This window comes from Chiloscyllium plagiosum, chromosome 17, assembly GCF_004010195.1.
Source record: "Chiloscyllium plagiosum isolate BGI_BamShark_2017 chromosome 17, ASM401019v2, whole genome shotgun sequence".
Classification (NCBI taxonomy): Eukaryota; Metazoa; Chordata; class Chondrichthyes; order Orectolobiformes; family Hemiscylliidae; genus Chiloscyllium; species Chiloscyllium plagiosum.
Window position 1 is genome coordinate 26,182,107 of NC_057726.1, and position 19,028 is coordinate 26,201,134.

The window sequence follows — 19,028 nt, forward strand, 5'->3', positions numbered from 1 at the left end:
ATTTCCTGACTTTCTTTGTCAGCCATGGCTGTCTAATCCCTCCCCGGATAATCTTTCTCTTCTTGTGATGCACCTGTGTACAGTGTCCTCAATTTTACCCACAAACTCCTGCCATTTTTGCTCTACTGTCTTCCCTGCTAGGCTCTGCTTCCAGTCTATTTTCATCAGTTCCTCTCTCATGCCCTCATAATTACCTTTATTTAACTGTAACACCATTACATCCGATTTTGCCTTCTCTCTTTCAAACTGCAGACTGAACTCTACCATATTATGATTATAAATGGATAGATTCTTTCTGGTTGGAGATGCTTGTGGCTTGGCACGTAAGTAGCGCGAATGTTAATTGATATATCTCAGTTCAAGCTTTGATGATATCCAGATCTTTCTGCATATGGACACAGATCTCCGCACTCAGTCCTTTGATGTCAAGGTCTGTCACTTTCACTTTATCTCCTGAATTCAGCTTTTTGTCTATGTTTGAACTAAGGCTATAATGAGGTCAGAAATCAAATAGCCCTGGTGGAACAATAACGGAGTGTGGATGAGCAGGTTATTGCTATTTAAGTGCAGCTTGATAGCACTGTTACCAACTTCTTTCATCACCTTTACTGATAACTGAGAGTTGACCGTATCATGACAGAAATTATAATCCTAGATTACGTATTAAACACTTCAAACTTCAATTACAAATGTCTCAAGGAAAGGACATATGGCCAAAGGTTGACTGCAAAAGTAACTTTGATGCGTGTCTGGAAAGAGAGAGAGAGAGAGAGAGATCCTGGAATATTACACCTGATGAGTTGTCAAGGAAGATTTAAAGGAATGCACTTAATTTGACAAAATGCTGGTAAAAGGAATTGAATGTCTGGAAGGGATGATAGTCTTGGTGATGCCTATCCTCCTTTACCTGCTGCATGTGGAGTGTGAACTTTTGTTAGGACCAGTGATCGGAGGAGTCATCCCCTATTTGCCTGTGGATGAGAACGACCTGCTTCTTGGCAATAACCTGGCAGAATCAAAGGGAATTCCTTCCCCAGTTTTCTCAAGTTTTGAAACATATCTTAAAGTGCCAGAAATAAACTAAGGGTTTCCTTCACTACTGTAGAATATAGTCTGTGGTGTTTTGCTTTTGTTTTAGGAAGTACTTGATTGGTCTTTGCATTTAGGGATTATCTTCCTGCAGGGAGGATATCCCCAACCCTGATGTTACTCACATTAATGGCTATTTAAATTGCTTATTTGAAGTTTGGAACTGCAAGCTCAAGCTTGCTTGTTAAAAAGGTCTTTAGCCTTTCAAAAGCAGTTTGGCATTTTTCAGTCCATGTTACCTTTGCTTTTCTCTAAAGTAGGTGAGTCAGCAGCATAGCTATTGCACTGAAATTTGGGACAAACCTTTGGTAGAACCCACACATTTCCATGAATAGGAAGATGCATGATATTCAGTTTTGTTGTGGGAATATGTTACTGGTACTATTTTACTTGTCCTTGACCCAATATGTGACCTGAACAGATCACTTGTGCCTTGAAGCAGTTGTTCTTTGTAAGATTGACCACAAGGTCAGCCAGTTATATTTTCTGGAATAGTGCTTCCAGATGCTCTATTTGCATTTCCCAGATGTCATTGCACAGTCAGAGATTGTCCAGGTACACCACACAAGATAGTCTGCCACTATCTTGTTCATCAGCCTTTGAGAAGTGTCTGGGGCATTTTGGAGTTAGAAAAATTGAGATTTCCTGGGTGGGTGGAATCAAGGGAACTAGCTTGATCTGTCTTGGGAATGTAGAATAAAATGGTAATGGTTAACCTCGGTCTATACTGACAGCAAGCTGTCAACGTTTATGGAGATGCTTTTTGCTCCCAGAATTTCCGTTTATTCCTTCAGCCACTTAAAAATTATTCACATTGAACAGGAATCAAATGTCATTGCTGACGCCCTGTCTGGAATCTAGGACTATCTCATTAGAACTAACGCAGTATAATTGACCAAAGTTAGCAGAATTGCTCTTTGTAGAATTGACCACGAAGTCAGTCAGTTGCATTTTCTGGAATAGAGCTTCCAGATGCCCTAAGTGCATTTCCCAGATGTTATTGCACAGTCAGAGATTGTCAAGGTACACTACAGTGGGGTGGCATGGTGGCTCAGTGGTTAACACTCCTGCCTCACAGTGCTAAGTACCTGGGTTCAGTTCCAGCCTAAGGTGTGGAGTTTGCACCTTCTCCCCATGTCTGTGTGGGTTGTCTTCGGGTGCTCCATTTTCCTCCCACAATCCAAAAATGTGTAGGTTAGGTGGATTGGCCATGCTAAATTGTCCATGGTGTCCAAGGATGCAGAAGCTTGGTGTATTAGTCGTGGGAGGTGCAAGGTTGCAGGGAGAGGGTGGAATGCTCTTCAGAGGATCAGTGTGGAAGTGTTAGGCCAAGTGGGATTCTATGAATGAATGTGTGTGTCACTGTGTCCACTGTTTTTTGTTTTATTTTTGTTTTTCTCATTCATGAGTCTCATGAGTCTTGTGGGAGAAGTGTCATGACTGCAGATCAGCAATGGACAATCCAAACTTTAATTACAGCATTTTTGTTTTAAATGACAAAGTCTAAGGTTGAATGCATATGTAAATTCGGTGGCTGTTTGGAGAGAGAGACTTGGAATGCCACATCTGACAAGGGTCAAGGAAACTTCAAAGGAATAGAGTTATAGGAGGAGCTATGTTCTACAAACAGAGCTATCATTCCCTAGGAGTTATCCCAGGCTATGAATATGATGTGAGGAAAGGCAACTGAGTACGAGAGATTGTGCTTTCCCTTTCAAGAATAAAGAAGAAAATGGGCTAAAAGCCAATTCAACCTGGTGTTGTTGTGTTACAGATGGTGTTCTACTGAGCTGAGGGGCTTGTATGCTAGTCTGGGTCAAAGCAACAGTTTGCTGTGAAAGTCACACTAGTCACTTCGACAATATACGTAAAAGCTTCACTGTCACTCTGAGTGCTAGAAGTCAGCAAGCCAATTGATAATAAACAGGGCAAATGATTTCAACCAATCTGAAAAGCTAAGAATTCCTAAATCAGTTGTTCAACTATCAATGTTCCACTCTATAATCCATGCAAATGACTCATAGAGAATGAACCATACACATTCTAACTTCTATCATTTTTTGCACTCACTTCTCAATTTTTGATGTGTGTACCTGTGTTCTATTACTATTTCTTCTTGTGTAAAATAACTAACATAATCACTTTATGTTAACTCAAAAATGCCTGGTAAAGTTCTCTCCTTTAAAACATAAATTCATATGATCTAGGAGAAAAGTATTCATAATAGAGGTGTTCCTTTGTAAATAACTGTGGTGTGATGAACCAAGGGGATGGGTGAATTAGTTAGAGTAGTCATTTCATCCCTCCACATTCATGGGTGTGACAATTTGTGGTGTCCTGTCTGGAGCTGTAATATCCTGGGAACCTCACAAAGGATCTGCTCCCTCTTCCAAGAGCTGGTCATGACATCAAAATTTGTGGTATTTGAACTGATTGGAATTATCCTAGTTTTGGTGAACAGGACGTTCTTATGATCTTCATTGAAACTTTTAAAAAGAGATTTGAATTCTGAGTTAAATAAATGATGACAAAATTTCACATTTTAAAACCTTTATTGAATCAAATTATCTCAAACTTAAATTTCTGTGCCCTCTTGTCAATGACATTTTTGTTTATTCATTCGTTAGATGTGAGTATCATAGGCTAGGCCAGCATCTAGTGCCCATCCCTAATAGCCCAGAAAGCAGTTAAGAGTCAACCATATTGTTCTGGAGTCACATGAAGTCCAGACCAGATAAGGATTTCCTAAATGGCATTAGTGAAACAGGTGGGGTTTTCTGACCATTGGCAATGGATTAATGATCATCATTTGGATTCTTACTTCCAGATTGAATTCAAATTCCACATCTGCCATGGCAGGATTTAAACCCAGGTCCCCAGAACACAACCTTGGTCTCTGAATTAACAGTCCAGTGAATGTACCACTAGGTCATTCCACCCCCCACCCCTGCCAAAATACATGACCTTAATTGAGGTAGAAATGCTAATCACCTATCTTTGATCCTAACTCTCTTTAATGTTTGAAGTAAATGATTGTTTACAGCACAAGTGTTGACAGCTGAATATCTTTCACAACTTTGTGGGACTTTGGGATTCTACTCATTGTAGACTCAGAAATTGCCATTTTTTCCATGTACAAATATGTTTTATCTTTTCATTAAAACCAATCTAAGCCTTCAGATTGTCTAACAATCAAATCACTAGGCATACCATCAGGCAGACTGCAACATAGATCACATTATTATCTTCACTTACTTTAAATTTAAACTGCAGTCATAAAATACAATCATCTTTTTAAATCTTGTAACTGTAGCAACAATCAAATTTCACATTGTTGGTTAATTGCATGCTCACTGTATTGAAATAGCTAAAGGCAATGCTAGTCCAGAGCACAAAGCTTCAGTACTACTGCTTTGATGTTTCATAATCATGGTGTAACTACAGCCTGAATACAGAGTTAGGACCTGAATCATCACTTAAGTAAGGAGGTGAGAAATTCCCTGGAGAAGGTAGTCTCATTCTACTTTGCCTCAGAGAATTTTCCAACCTTGATGCCCATTTACATTGCTAAAGTTAGACGTAAGTGGCAAGCTAACTACAATTAGTCGTGAAAATATATATTTCACATGCAATGTTAGTATCCTTCTTAGTGATCATTGGTCTTAAAATTTAAAATAATACTTGTTGTCCAGTTAGAAAAATAAAACAGAATTGATAAATACTAGCAAACTTGTTGACTCTGGTCTTTGATAACTTTTAGGCAAAAGCGAGGACTGCACATGCTGGAGATTAGAGTCGAGGATGTGTTGCTGGAAAAGCACAGCAGGTCAGGGCAGCATCCGAGGAGCAAAAGAATCGACGATTCGGGCAAAAGCCTTTCATCAGGAAGGCTTTTACCCAAAATGCCAACTCTCCTGCTCCTCGAATGCTGCCTGACCTGTTGTACTTTTCCATCACCATACTCTCGACGTTGATAACTTTTAAACTAATTACAATAAATGAGTGAAAAAAAAGAGTCAGAGTTGAAGACAGATACAGTGCTAAATCAGATGCCTAGGGATTGTTAGCCATGTACTTTCATTGCTGAAGTCTTGCATTATCATGAATGGCTATTGTAGATCAGGGCTGTCCAATCTTTAATCTGCATGGGATGCAAAGATGATTACTATTAATGCTCAAGAACTCAGTAGAAATCTGTGTTCCCAGTAATTTGCATAAATATCCAATGGCTTTGTAACAGATCTTAGGAATTTTAGTTTGGAATTATTAACCATTGAGAGAAAAGCACTAAAACAAAAGGCTTCTCCAAACATTCTAAACCCATGAAACAAACCAACAACTAAGAAATGTAATCCCAGAAGGAACTGGTTTGTCAAAGCAAAAAGATTGGCAATCCTTTGGGCTTTAAATGGAATGATTAATCATGCTATTTTCCACAGAAATATATGCATGGCTGTTTGATCAGTGTAACTTGGCATGATAGAATATTTGCTGCTTGTAAGAGATTGTACATAGGCTCTTTGACATCCTAAAACAGCTTGAATCTGTCTTTTGTGCAGGCTATAGTGGAATAGAATAAAAAATGCAATAGCAGTAAGTGCTGGATTTACCAATGATATTCAATCCCTTACATAAATAAATATGTATCCTTCTGCTTAGAATATTGGCAACTTTGTAGATTCCTCCCCAAAAGCAAAAAGCTTCTTGCTGCAAAGTGCATATAGACCAATCTAATCTAAAATGTAAAACATTTACACAATGACTGAATCTTATTAAAATTTATATTATTGATTATTTGGTGCTCAGTGAATGCCACTTATTTGTAACAAGCAACAAAGGTGATGGGAATATGCAATTCGCTATAATTCTTCTAGATTAAATACGTGTGATACATCTCCAAAAATAAATTGCTGAACATAAGAAAGCATGGAATGAGAATAATTCAGCTTCCTGAATTGTCCACAGTTTGCATGTAATCTACATTATAATAATTGCATCCCTGTTACTTCAGACCCAAACATCCTGGGCATTTGTTCTGCTGCCAGATGACATTGGCTTTCTTCCAAATTTAAATAATTGGTATTGGTAGCCAGCACCCATAACTTGGGACAGTGCAGAGGTTCCTGACACAAAGGAATACCAAACAATTGAAATGGCACACTTAATGACCAAAGATAAACATCTTTAAAGGTATGGCACAACTACATCTGGAGTGTCCCGAGAGAAACTGCTGAGGGGCCTGTGCAGGTGTCCTCTGGCATTGCCCTTGCTCTTTGTGAGGAAAGGACACATGGAGTGTGGGCCTGGTTCCCCATTCTCTGGTTGCTCAGCCTTCAGTTTTGAAAACCAATGGCTGAGGCAATGGAATGCAAGTGTATGTATCTCTCCACGGCTGGAGCTGTGAATGTTCGATTAATGTTCACAAATCAAGTGAACATTAATCAAATAGAGCCTCTTCCTGTTGATGAACTTTACAATGTTGTGATATGGCCCTCTCAGTGCCACATGTGTGCAACTTCAGAAAGCTAATTGTCTTGCCAAATCATACTGCTAAGGCTGCAGCACTGACCTTGTCATGGGACAATTAAGTGAACTGGTGTGATTTTGCACAGATGGCATCAGTCAGTATCCTCCTGATGCTCCTGTAGGTTCGTGACTGAGAGATTCACACAGGTCACTGTAACTTCTTGGAATGAGTCAATTGCAGAGAAGTTCAAAGATTATGTCACCTTCACAACTACATGGAACGGATTATCTTCCCACTCCTTCAGGCCTCAGGAACCGCTCCAGTATCCAGCACAGTTCCATCACAGTATCCTGGGAAATATGAAACCTATGTCAATGGTATGCCTTTCTTTGGCCCACGAAAAGGAGTTGAGGCTGAAAACCTGTGGGCCTTTCACAGACCACATGCATCCTGAGGGGCCCTATGGCTGTGACTGCTCCTTGAGATAGGTGGTCCCCAACCTCTACAGTGAGATTTCCTTCAGCCCTGAACCTCCTGCGTCCACCTTTGCCTTCTTAAGAAGACAGCAACAGTGACCAACATCCCACCAGGGGCTGGGTGGAAATGACGATTTTGGAAAATTAGAAGTAAAAGAAGATTTGGTGCTCAGAAGAGTCAATGGTTCCATACCCTGCAGATGAGGCCTAAGTGCACTTTTCCAGACAGTGAGACATGCAGCACCCCAGTAACAGGGCCATACCTCCACCATTCATTCAGCATCAGCTTCAGCATGTGCCCCAGCTTGGTGAAGATACAACACTGGCTGAGGGTTCAACACAATACACTAAAAAGGGAGTCCCTGCTGTGCTCAAAACCACTTCCCATCTCTGACCCACATCAACCATTCAACTTTTAATTGCAGTCAGTGTAGACTGTCGATGAACTTGCATATCAGATGATGAACTGATAGTTTGCACCTCCCACAACACCCTAAGAAATTCCATGATTAATGGTTCACTTTTGGCCAGCATTGACCTCTTTTGAAGCTTGTGTTGCTAACTTCACCTTCACTGAGATGCCAGCATTCAATTTGTAAGCCCCAGTGCCTTTGACCAGCATCTGCACCTAAGCACCTTCAGTCTGCATGCTTAGTAGCTGGGTGATGCAATGACTGTAAACTAAATGTAGCTGGGGTTTACAAAGGGGCCGTTTCATGTAATTTGTTCCTTGAATTAATTTGTATCCTCTATCCTGCATTTACGTCCATCAAGCTAACATTTACTCCACTCATCGTGGACATTGTCCAAGATATGTTTTAGCTTCACATCTAGAGAACAGCGCAGGATGGCTGGAAATGCAGATTGCAGTAGGCACCCTCAGCAGCAGGCTCTGCCTGGTCATCAACTATTCTTCACCCCTCTCCCCCCAAATCTGGGGAGTCACCATTGAACATTGAACATTGCCCACAACTGTACTCCCCAACCTCTTTCATTGATGTTTCCATCCACTGCCTATTCCAGCCCCCTGCACCCTCCTGAACAATCAACAATCCGACCCCGGGGACTGTATTTGTCCCAGAGATCTGATCAACATTAGTAAGCAGCCCCCAGACATAAACTAACCAGACACCCAACTGCGTTTGTAGCTCCCAATTGACAACCATTTCTGTGACTGCTTTGTTTGCCGTTATAAGACAGACCATAGGCTCTGGACTATAGTTGAACATATCCCCGAAAGTAAGCATTCCAAGCAGGTGATAGATTGTGGCCATACCCTTGCATTGTGTGTGAACCATGGCCATATATGATGGGGAAACTCTGACAACACAGGGATCCCGTTGACTGGACTGAATAATAGCTCCCATCAGTTTCCGACATAATCATTTAGTCAAAAAAAAATGCTGTAGGTTTGCCATGCAAGTGGCTGACCCATGTTGCAGGTTTAGATTGACATGTTGGTGTGCTGTCCATCATAAATGGTGTCAGTAGTGGAAAGCAAGGCAAGACATGAATGGTGTGAAAAGCCAGGTCAACACAAAGCAAGTGAGTGCTATGAGAGCAGATGAGCTTTCCTGGAGTGCAACCTAGTCCAATCCATGAGTTGGATGCTTGTCCCTGCAAAATAACCTTGTAGCAGCTTTTGAATTCTAGTTGCTGTATGCCCTGCAATGCAGCTCTGTGCTTCCTGAGTACCTTGCAAATGTATCAGAGAGGTGCCATTGAAGAGTTGGAACATGCCAATGTCAGTGGATGAGGGTACATGCTGCTGGTGCCCATGGATCATGCCATGAGATGCCACAGGACCAAGAGATATAGGGAGCAGAATTAGGCCATTTCAACCCATTAAATCTCCTCTGCCATTCAATTGTAGCTGATATTTTCTCAATCCCATTCTCCTGCTTTCTCCCCGTAATCCTTGATCCCCTTACTAATCAAGACCCTATCTATGTCTGCCTTAAATATACTCAATGACTTGGCCTCCACAGCCTACTGTGGCAATGAGTTCCACAGATTCACCACCCCTGGCTATACATTCCTCTAAATCACGGTTCTAAAGTGTTATCCCTTCACTCTGTGTCCTCGAGTCTTCTTCTCCTCTCCTAGTCTCTTCTACATCTTCTCCACAACCACTCTATCCAGGCATCTCAGTGTTGTATAAATTTCATTGATGTCCTGTCTCATTGTCCTAGATTCCAAGAAGTACAGACCCAGAGTCCTTAACCACTCCTCATATGGCAAGCCCTTCATTCCCAGGATCATTCTTGTGAACCTCCTCTGGACCTTCTCCAGGGCCAGTGCATCCTTCCTTAGAAACAAAACTGCTCATAGTATTCCAACTGTGGTTTGACCAACGCCTTATATAGCCTCACCAGAATATTCTAGCTCTCTCAAAATGAATGCCAACATTGTATTTGCCTTCCTAACTGCCAAATGAATCTGCATGTTAACCTTAAAAGAATCATGAACTAGGACTCATAAGTCCAAAACTGCTCGCCATTTAAAAAATAATTTTTGCCTCTATCCTTCCAACCAAAGTAAATAACTTCACACTTTCCCACATTGTATTCCATCTGCCATTTCTTTGCCCTCACTCCTTCCCTGTCCAAGTGCTTCTGCAATCTCCCTGTTTCCTCAATATTACCTGTACCTCCATCATCTTCGTATCATCTGAAAACTTCACAACATACCCTCAGTTCTTTCATCCAGATTATTAAGTTTGCATGGTTACAGATTAAATTATATCTATTATGTCATGGCTCTCCTTAGGCTTGCTCAGTGCTTTTATCTCTACTCTAGCAATGGAACAGTACAACATTTAATTGGAAGTGCAATAGCAATTAACAACAGCACCATCACTAGTACATGGGAAGAAATTCTAGTTCAGGGGTCAACGGTCACCTTAATACCCCAGTCCCAAACCAACAGCACCCATTGTGCATATTCCAGTTTGGCTTCCACATCCTCATCCAGATGTTTGACCTCCTTGCTCTCTGGGCCTCTCTCCTCATCTTCCAGAAATGTTTGGATGATTTGGGATTGCTTCCCATTGGGAAGTGGGTATCTCAGCAAATCCTCCATAAGATCATTAGTTATGTCCATCGACAGCAACGAGAAGGCCGTATATTAGTTATCACCAAAGATCCGGTTGTTTTTGAGATTTTGGGTGGAAGCACAAACTCAAGTGATAACTTGGCGGTGGATATGACCATACTATTATTGAGACTTGTTTGCAGTCACTCTCCACGGTCTGCCATCTGCATTAGTTCATGGTAATCTCTTAAAATTTCAATGGTATAGTTTAGGTGATGCTTAAACTATATATGACTCCTGTTGCTATCCCTAAGTGAAATAGACAGGCATTGTTGTCCACATCCAGCCAACAGTAGGAAATCCCACTGTACTTGGGTACAGTGAAGTCCTTTGACCAGTTCGTATCTCCAGTGTTCTCAATGTTGTTAAGTGTTTTGTTATCATGTTAATCATGTTCAAATTGAACTTAAAATTCTGTTTGAACATTGCTTTGCTCATTGTTATTTAAAAGTTGGCAATCTTGTTATGGCTAACAACTGTAATTCATTAATAAATACTGACTGACTCTCTACACAACTACTGTAGCAATTCAAATTTTCTTGAAATTAAGTGTTACGATTGAATTGTTGACTCTAGCTGTGTAATTCAGCTATCTTAAGTGCTCATGTACACCTAATGAAGTTTAGAAATTTCTCTCATTCAGGCTACAAACACTGAACAGGTTATCAACAATGTGAGCTGTTCCTTGGATGCTGCCTGAACTGCTGTGCTCTTCCAGCACCACTAATTCAGAATTTGGTTTCCAGCATCTGCAATCTATTGTTTTTACCATGTGAGCCTGCAGTCAACATTCACAATCTGAAAGCAAATAACTTGAATAATAATTAATTCATCACAAATAACTGCATATAGATATCATGGGGATGATAACATTTAAACTACAGTGGATGATTCTGATGCTAGATTTATACTTGATAGTTTTACGTATAAAGGGAACTTCATTGCCATACTTCGTGACTTCAGGCATTTCTGTTCCCCATTCCTTCTGCTCAGAGCTATTCCTTATGCATATTAATTTGTTAACAATGAAACATAATGTTTCACACTGCTGATTGCAAGAGACATCTCAATTTTTTATCGAACTGGGACCCACAGTCAGTTCCTTCCACAATCATGGTTACCAGATGTATCAACAGTACTGTTGTTTTCATGGTCTTGTAAAAAGAGAACATAATGGACACTAGTTGTCACCATTTAGTCCTTATTATTTTGTGTGCTTCCATACTTCTTGATCTGAATCCAGTGTTTCCACAAGCCTGTCCTTTCCATATCCGCACATGCAAGTGTCGCTGGTGACCAGTATAAGTCCTCTCCAGCAAAGTACTAAGCCTGGTTTTACAAGTAGGACTTAACCATTCCTTGATCCATGTCAAACGTTACATATATAAATATCACACATATAATAACTAAATCCACTTGTTCCATAGACAAAGAGAATGGAACAGCATATGCTCTGAAAGAAAATACACAGAAATCAAATTTGAAACTGAAACAACAAATTGCCTTAAAACTACCTACAAAACAGACCACAAGTCACCAGCCTGCAAATACACATTTGAAGAGCTGATTGTTCAGTCTGTGTTCCTGATGAAGGGCTTTTGCCCGAAACGTCGATTTCACTGCTCCTTGGATGCTGCCTGAACTGCTGTGCTCTTCCAGCACCACTAATCCAGAATCTGGTTTCCAGCATCTGCAGTCAATGTTTTTACCTTGTCCAGTCTGTGTATTTGTCTGTCTCTCTCTCTCTCTCTCGCTCTCACACACACACACTCCAGAACAAATGAAGAAGGTGCTGCAACACACAGTGACAGATTCAGCTGCAGCCTTTCACAACCATTCTTTTGTTAGTATTCTGAACAAGTTGTCCTATGTCCCTTTTCTGAAGCCCACAGTTCATGATAACTAGGATTTCAATTCATCTGAGGTGCCTCAAGCCATTCTCTTTTTTTCTGATAGGACTGAGTACATCCCTGGGGTTAGGTGGTCAGCAGTAACTTATTCTCTTCTGTTTTATCAAAACCATGGAATCCCACCTTCAATCTGGAAAATGACATGCTGCTTTTGCTCTTGTGTCAGTTTTCAATCCCTAAGGCCAGGCTCTTCAATTCCTCAAGTGCATGGAACTACAAATTCCTTTTCTTTCTCTCTGTTGCCTGTCCTCAGTACAGCCCTTATCCCAAGGAGGTCACAGAGCAGAAATAATCCCTCTCTGTTGTTATAAGCTACGTTTGAGGCTGCCAATGATTCTGTTACATCATGCATGGTCTGTCCTGGTCTTGTATTCTGACTGCAAAATCAGTGACCTTATTATCATCTCTCTCCTGGTCATCTTCCCATACCTCTGCTTTACTTTTTATCCACCTCCCACTTTTCCCTTTCCCTTGACACATCCACACAATACGACTTCAACAGCTCCACTTTCCCAACCGATCCATCTGTCTCCTCTGTATATCTGCATCATTCTGCCTCTCATTTATCCCTTTCTTTCAGTAAAAGATTCTTTGTCCTGTCATCAACAACAGACCTTTTTATTTGTTACCCAGGAATTTAGTTATCAACATTTCAGGTACTCATCTAAAGGTAGTGCCTTCTCATGCACCCATGTATTTCCACTCATCACTACCATGAGTTTATTATTTTTATTCTTATGACCGTTCTCTTCCCCTGGCCCCTACCCTATGGCAATTCTGACCTTCGCCACAAAACAGTTCACATCCACCCCCAAGTGGTTCTGGCCTACCATCTAACAGTTCTGATCTACCCTGGCAGCCCTGCACACCACCCTCCAGCACTTATCTACCTTGAAAGCGCTTTAATAATTTGAAGCTCGAGTCTCCAGACATTGGTTCTTTGATATTCACTTAAATTGCCAGTCCTTCAACTATGAGGAAGACCTTTTCTAACTACAGCTGATAAAGTAGAGGTACTCATCCCTTAATTGGTCTCTTCAGTGCCACAGTCCGGATGTAGCTTATCCCATCTTACCATCCTGTGTAAGCATCAGGGCTTGCTCCCATACCCAAAAACACTTTGAGAGTCAGACAATTTGTTCAAAATGAGTGATGTCGCTTAGATATAAATAGTGCAAGGAGAATTCCTACTCTCTCAAATGATTGGAGGTGGTTTAAAGTAGAATGAGCAGTCAATTTGTACAGTTACATGTTTCTTTGACGAGCTGTATCTTTGATTATGGTATCTTCCCACTTTATTCTATTCCCTAGCCTGCTACCCCATGATTAGATTCAAGTGATTATTGTGTATTACAGCAAGCTTTCAGTCACCCAAAATTTACTCTAAATATCCCATCAACATATCAGTGACCCCCTTACACAAGGTATTTGTGTGTCAGTTTTGAATATGAAAGGGATAGCCTGGTCAAGGCTTAATGTTCCTGAAAAATAAAGCTCACTTGCCATTCCAAAAAAATTGTGATTAAATGGGAAGTATGCTTATTTACGAAATACGGTTATTTTTGTTGAAGCTGACTAACTCTTTTTCTTAATCTATCATAAAATGTACTTAACATGTCTTAAGCATGTAACTAACTACTTAGCAGTTCTTGTATTGCAATAGCAGTGTCCCTAACTTTGAGCCAGGAGTTCCAGTTTCAAGTTTTACCTCCTGCAGAGGTGTGCAACCCTGATCAGGTTCATTGGAAAATACCTATAACTAATATTTTCAGCTGGAGTACAGTATCAAAGTTTTTTTGCCAATAAATGTATTTACATATGTTGAAATTTATAAAATTGATAAATAAAAATGTTTTATGGTAATTGCTCCAATTCAGACAGTGTTACACGGACAGAAATATCTGGATATTTAGCTAACAATGTAAAATAGCTTTAGTATGATGGTTCAGTAAGTGCCGACAGTAAAATGCTGGAGATTTTAAAAGATATTTTGAAGGGGTATTCTCCTTCACTTTATTCAGTTGGTAATTATTTATATAAATAAACTAAGCTGCAAAAAATGATTTGAAAGCAATTGGGTTTCCTGCCCATGCTATAACAGTATGCCTTGAACATCTACCTGAAGGCACTACGTAAATTGCTTTGTTTTTCGTATTTGTCATTAATCACCTTTATTTAATGCAATTAACTAAATCTTTTGATAACAATTTCAAAATATATCTAGACTGAAAAATATTTGAGAAATTCTCATAATTATTTTGAGTCTTCATGCTTGTATCTCAAATCTCAGTGTTTTTGTTTTGTGACTCTGATCTGGAGAAAACTTGGGATCTTGTTTCTCGACCTTTTTCTATCTGTTATACAATATAGAGATACAGCAACGCTTAACCTTTTGCTTAGCATCAGAAATGCCCTGTGCTGTATTAGAAATGTAAGAGTGCCTCAGGCAATGAATTGATGAACCTTTTTATTTCTTACTATCTGGCTTTACTAACAAGGGATGGGATTTTGGAGCTTATTAAAACTACCCATGGGGAGAGGGTCAATCGTTAGCATGCCTTGGAGAATTTTTTTAAAGTGTTAGCAGTTGTGATTTCTCTCTCTTTAATTTTCATTTTCTTTTTATTAAAGTTAATTTTACTAATTTAGCTACACAGGAAAGCACTTGATTATTTTTAAGACACATGCAAAGACTGATGGTAGAGATAGGGTAGATTATAAAGAAGAATCAATAGCTTACAGGAGAGGTGCTCCACATTCACTGTATATTTCAGTTCTGTTACATATTTTGCCTTCCTAACAACTTTTCCCTGTGGGCCACATCTTCTCCCCAGCTATACAAAAATACTGTTTTATCATTCCGCCCCCAGAAAGAGGAGTGGAAATGGAGTAAATGGGGAATTTTTCAGCTGCTATGTACCTTTTGATTAAATTTTTGATCCATTCGACACAGATTTATGGGCCAAGCAAGTTCAGAAGCCGTCTGCTGTATTGCCTCCTCAGAGAGGAGAGAATGGAAGCAAACCCACATTATTATTGTGAAACAGCAGTAACTGACACCCCCTATTGGTGGTTTATTGTGTTCACTAGCATGTACTCTACATGTCTGTTCCTGATCATTTTACAGAAATGATAGCACTTTGAAAATATCTGAAACCTGCTGACCAACACAAAATCTGATGTGTGCAGTTAGATAAGCATGGTGAGCAGCACTAGTGAATTTTTTTATTTTTGTTCTACACAGAAGTATCCATGTTAATAAAAATAAAGAAGTAATCCTTGCTTTCAGAATTAACAACTGAGTCTAATCTGCTGCTTCTGCAAGTGTAAATTATTTGTTATTGATTCTTGTTTGATGATATGTTAAATTTGTGATTTGCAGTAATCAATAACGTGTTAACCAATAATGAAGTAAAAAATATTGTGCAAGAGTACTGCATGTTATGTCTTGTGTTTTAGAATACATCGTCCATGCATTTGTTATATGACTAGTTTGCCCAGTTTTCCAATCATGAGGTAATTTTCATAGCACTGCTCCTGTTTCCTTTACTGTTTCAGTTTACAGCTCTATTAAGGATGGTGCACTAACAATATGCACAAGCAAAACAAAAGAGCTCACATTTATGTAGCATCTTATCACATCTTCAGGTTGTCTCAAAAGACTACACAATTAATTAATGACTTTTAAAATATAATCATTGTTGTTTTGTAGGTAATCCAGTCACCAGTTTAAATGCAAAAGGTTTCACAACAAGCAAACAAGTGCTCACAAAATCTTTATTAATAATGGCTTGAGCATATTCAGTTTAATACTGCTTCTGTTAGAATAATACAATTCTTAATTTGTGCAATTCCTCAGTATAATTTTGACAGATTTTTTTCACGTCATCAGCACAGCTCGTACAACACATCTTCATAACTTAACCTATGTTATTCAAGGACGGTATCAGCAGTGCAAAATTTATGCCACATCAGTTCTGCGCTCTTATTACTTATGAAATATTTGAACTCCAAGTCTATATACAACAGTCAGTAGTGAAGGAATGACAGTTGCCATACCCCTTGTGCCTGTAAGAATCTATGTTTGAATTTACTTTTTGCCAAGGGATGTTTATGGGATGTTGCAGGAATCGAACCAGCTTCTTGTTTAAGTTGCGATAGAGTCAGTTGAGTTATCAAATAAGTTGTTATTCTAAATTCCATTTTCTTTTGTTCGTGTTTCTTCCGTGGACTTTAAATGTGTGGTTTGACCAGCTGCATTACTCCTGGAATATCCACTCTACAGCTGCTATTAAAATTAAAAAAAGTTAAGGTCTGGGCTACCTTCTTAAAATGTTTTGAAGGGATCTGGCCAGTCCATAATGAAATCAATTGCTGGAAAAACTCAGCAGGTCTGGCAGCATTTTGGAGAGAATTAAGAGTTAATGTTTTGGGTCCAATGACACTACTTCAGAACTTTAAAATAAAAACTTTAAAAATAAAGCACAAGTTTATTTTAAGGAAGATTGACTGTGGTTTCATCCTGTGTAGTAATAAACTGAAAATGATTTACTGTAGGCAAATCCTTGGAATCATTTACAAAATTATAAACTCAGTGTTATTGTGTGACTGTTTTTCACAGCACAGGAGCTGGCACACCATCAGGAGAAACTTTTACTGATGGAGAGTAGCCTACAAACCACACAGGATCAGCTCAGTGATCGTGTTACAGAGATTGTCCGGCATGAACAGGCAAATCGTAAACTACAATCAGAGCTTAAAATTCTGAAAGAGCGAGAAACTAGCAACAAAGAAGAGATCGATACTAACAGGTGAAATGTTTAGTGCATTGTTGATCAGAAAGCAAGTTACTGCTAAGTTTATCCAGTGTTGTATTTCTGCCAAATTAGTTTGGACTCAGAGTTCCAGTGAAAGAGCACATAATTCAATGGTCAAAAATCTTATGAACAACCTATGCAGTAGTGCTGCAGTACCTCAGCTTAATACTTTCTAGCTACTCAGCCTGTACTGCAGAAAAGCATCATTGCTTCAGCCAATTCAAATTTTCTATTTCTCAAGTTGTATGTTGCTTTTTAACTATAAAAAATAAATATATTTCATTAAAACATATCTTAAAAATAAGGAGAACATGATTGACTTTAAAATGGTGACTAAATTATATATGCAACCATGAACAAATTATACCAAATATCTAACTTTGTTTCACTTGAAGAATGCACGTGCTATGCAGTCCCTGTGCACAACCCCTTCTACAATCAACTAGTATGGAACAAAATCATGATATAAGCAATCTTGCACAAAGTCCCAATTATTTTCTGCTGACTTGCATTTTCTAAGAATCCAGATTATCATCCTGAAATTATGCAAGATTCTCCAGGTTCCTTGTCACTTCATTCTTTAGCATGAAATCAGCAGAAGCTAGCAAAACAACATTAATAGTTACTTTTAAGTATTTTTTGAAGCACTCTGAGGGTTTTGCCAATCTCATGCTTAAAAAAAAACTTCCAAAACTTCCAGCCCTGGATATTTTGCATGTCTCTGCTAGTATGCTGTCAAATAATTCCAACCTGTCATAGAAAATTGCAAATTAATTTTGGAGAGAATTTTAATTGGAAAGAAACTGCCTTAACTGGGCCAGCTGAAATCATTGATTAAGATGTCATTAATTAACAATAACACAGACTTTAAGAATAGTACTTGACAATAGTTGTGCTTTCACAATAAATCTAAATTCAGTAATTGACTAAATACTACCCAGATAAAATTTATTTCCTTTCAGACTTGAGATTATTTACTGGAATAGTTTTATGCTTTGAAAAAAATTGTTGTGTAAAGTAATAATGCTGAAAGGTTTAATGTTTATGTTATATTGGTTCCATCCATTTCACTGATATCACATGTTGTCTGGGGGTGAAGACAAGAAGTTCTACTGTAGCTTTTGGCAAGAGTAGTTAAATCTATAGTAGTTCCTTAAGGTCCTAGCAATTATGGCAGACCAAACGTAGGCGTACATATTGCTATCACACACTATATCATCTTGTTGTCTCAGAACAATGCCTCTTCTGTAGATTCTTTACCATGGTGCATCTTGTACGGCTAATTTCCAGATAGACCCAAAGCAAAGGAGGATTGTTGAGTAGCAAATTACCTCAAACAACCCAATATCACATACTGGAGAGATAAGATACCAGGAATTGTCATCTGCAGCAGTGTAGATTTGACCTTCACCACAAGAAGATAAGATCCCAAATACACAGAAGAACAGGAAAATTTTCAAGCAAGTGAGTTTACCATTTTAAGAGCATTACCACTTTAAAACGACAGTCAGCAGCTGAAACATGATTACAAATTTAGAGAGACCGTAGCAACATTGGAAGCACCAAAAAGGCAAGCTCAGCACTCCAAAGGCAAAACTTCATTCTAAAGCTGATAAGATAAACTAGGGCAACAAGATAGGCTCAGAAGAGGGAAAAGCTTGCCACACTTAGAAAATACAGAGGTATGAATGAGGAAGACTGTGAACAGAACAGCTGCAAGCTCCAGGAAGTAGATGGAATAACTTGTGAAAAATGGGTCAAAGACCAGAATAGGAAGACAAGGGAGTGTAAAAGAGAGCTTTCACTTCCATTGACCAACATTGATACTTGGCGGAACTGCAAAAAAACAGTGAAAAGGTCAGGAAAGAAATTTAGACCAAAGTTACAGAATCGGGAAAGTCTCAGAATTTAATTGAACTGATGAAAGCTATTTTGAAACAATCTCATTGAAATGTCTAGCCAAAGAATTAAAACCAGAAAAAAATACAAATTTGAAAGGATTAAGTCTCAATAATTAAGCTGTGACTTTGGTGGGAAAATTTATAAGTGTAACAGCCAGAGAACTTAATTTAAACATTTATGCTGAGAGAAGTGTTTGTTGTTTTAAACTATGAAAAGTGAAAAAAAATTCATTTTACCCAGAAAGAAAGGAAAAATCTTGCCTCAGAAGGTGTGA

At 39.0% G+C, this 19,028-nt stretch overlaps 1 protein-coding gene across 6 annotated transcripts in view; it reads left to right on the forward strand.

The window, feature by feature from the left end:
• LOC122558290 (polyamine-modulated factor 1-binding protein 1) overlaps nucleotides 1-19,028 on the forward strand; it is a 488,574-nt gene that overhangs the window by 331,162 nt on the left and 138,384 nt on the right. For all 6 annotated transcript variants that reach the window (XM_043706693.1, XM_043706694.1, XM_043706696.1 and 3 more), the window contains one exon: nucleotides 16,657-16,846. In XM_043706693.1, the coding sequence (XP_043562628.1) occupies nucleotides 16,657-16,846 (190 nt within the window). The remainder of the gene's footprint in view (nucleotides 1-16,656; nucleotides 16,847-19,028) is intronic.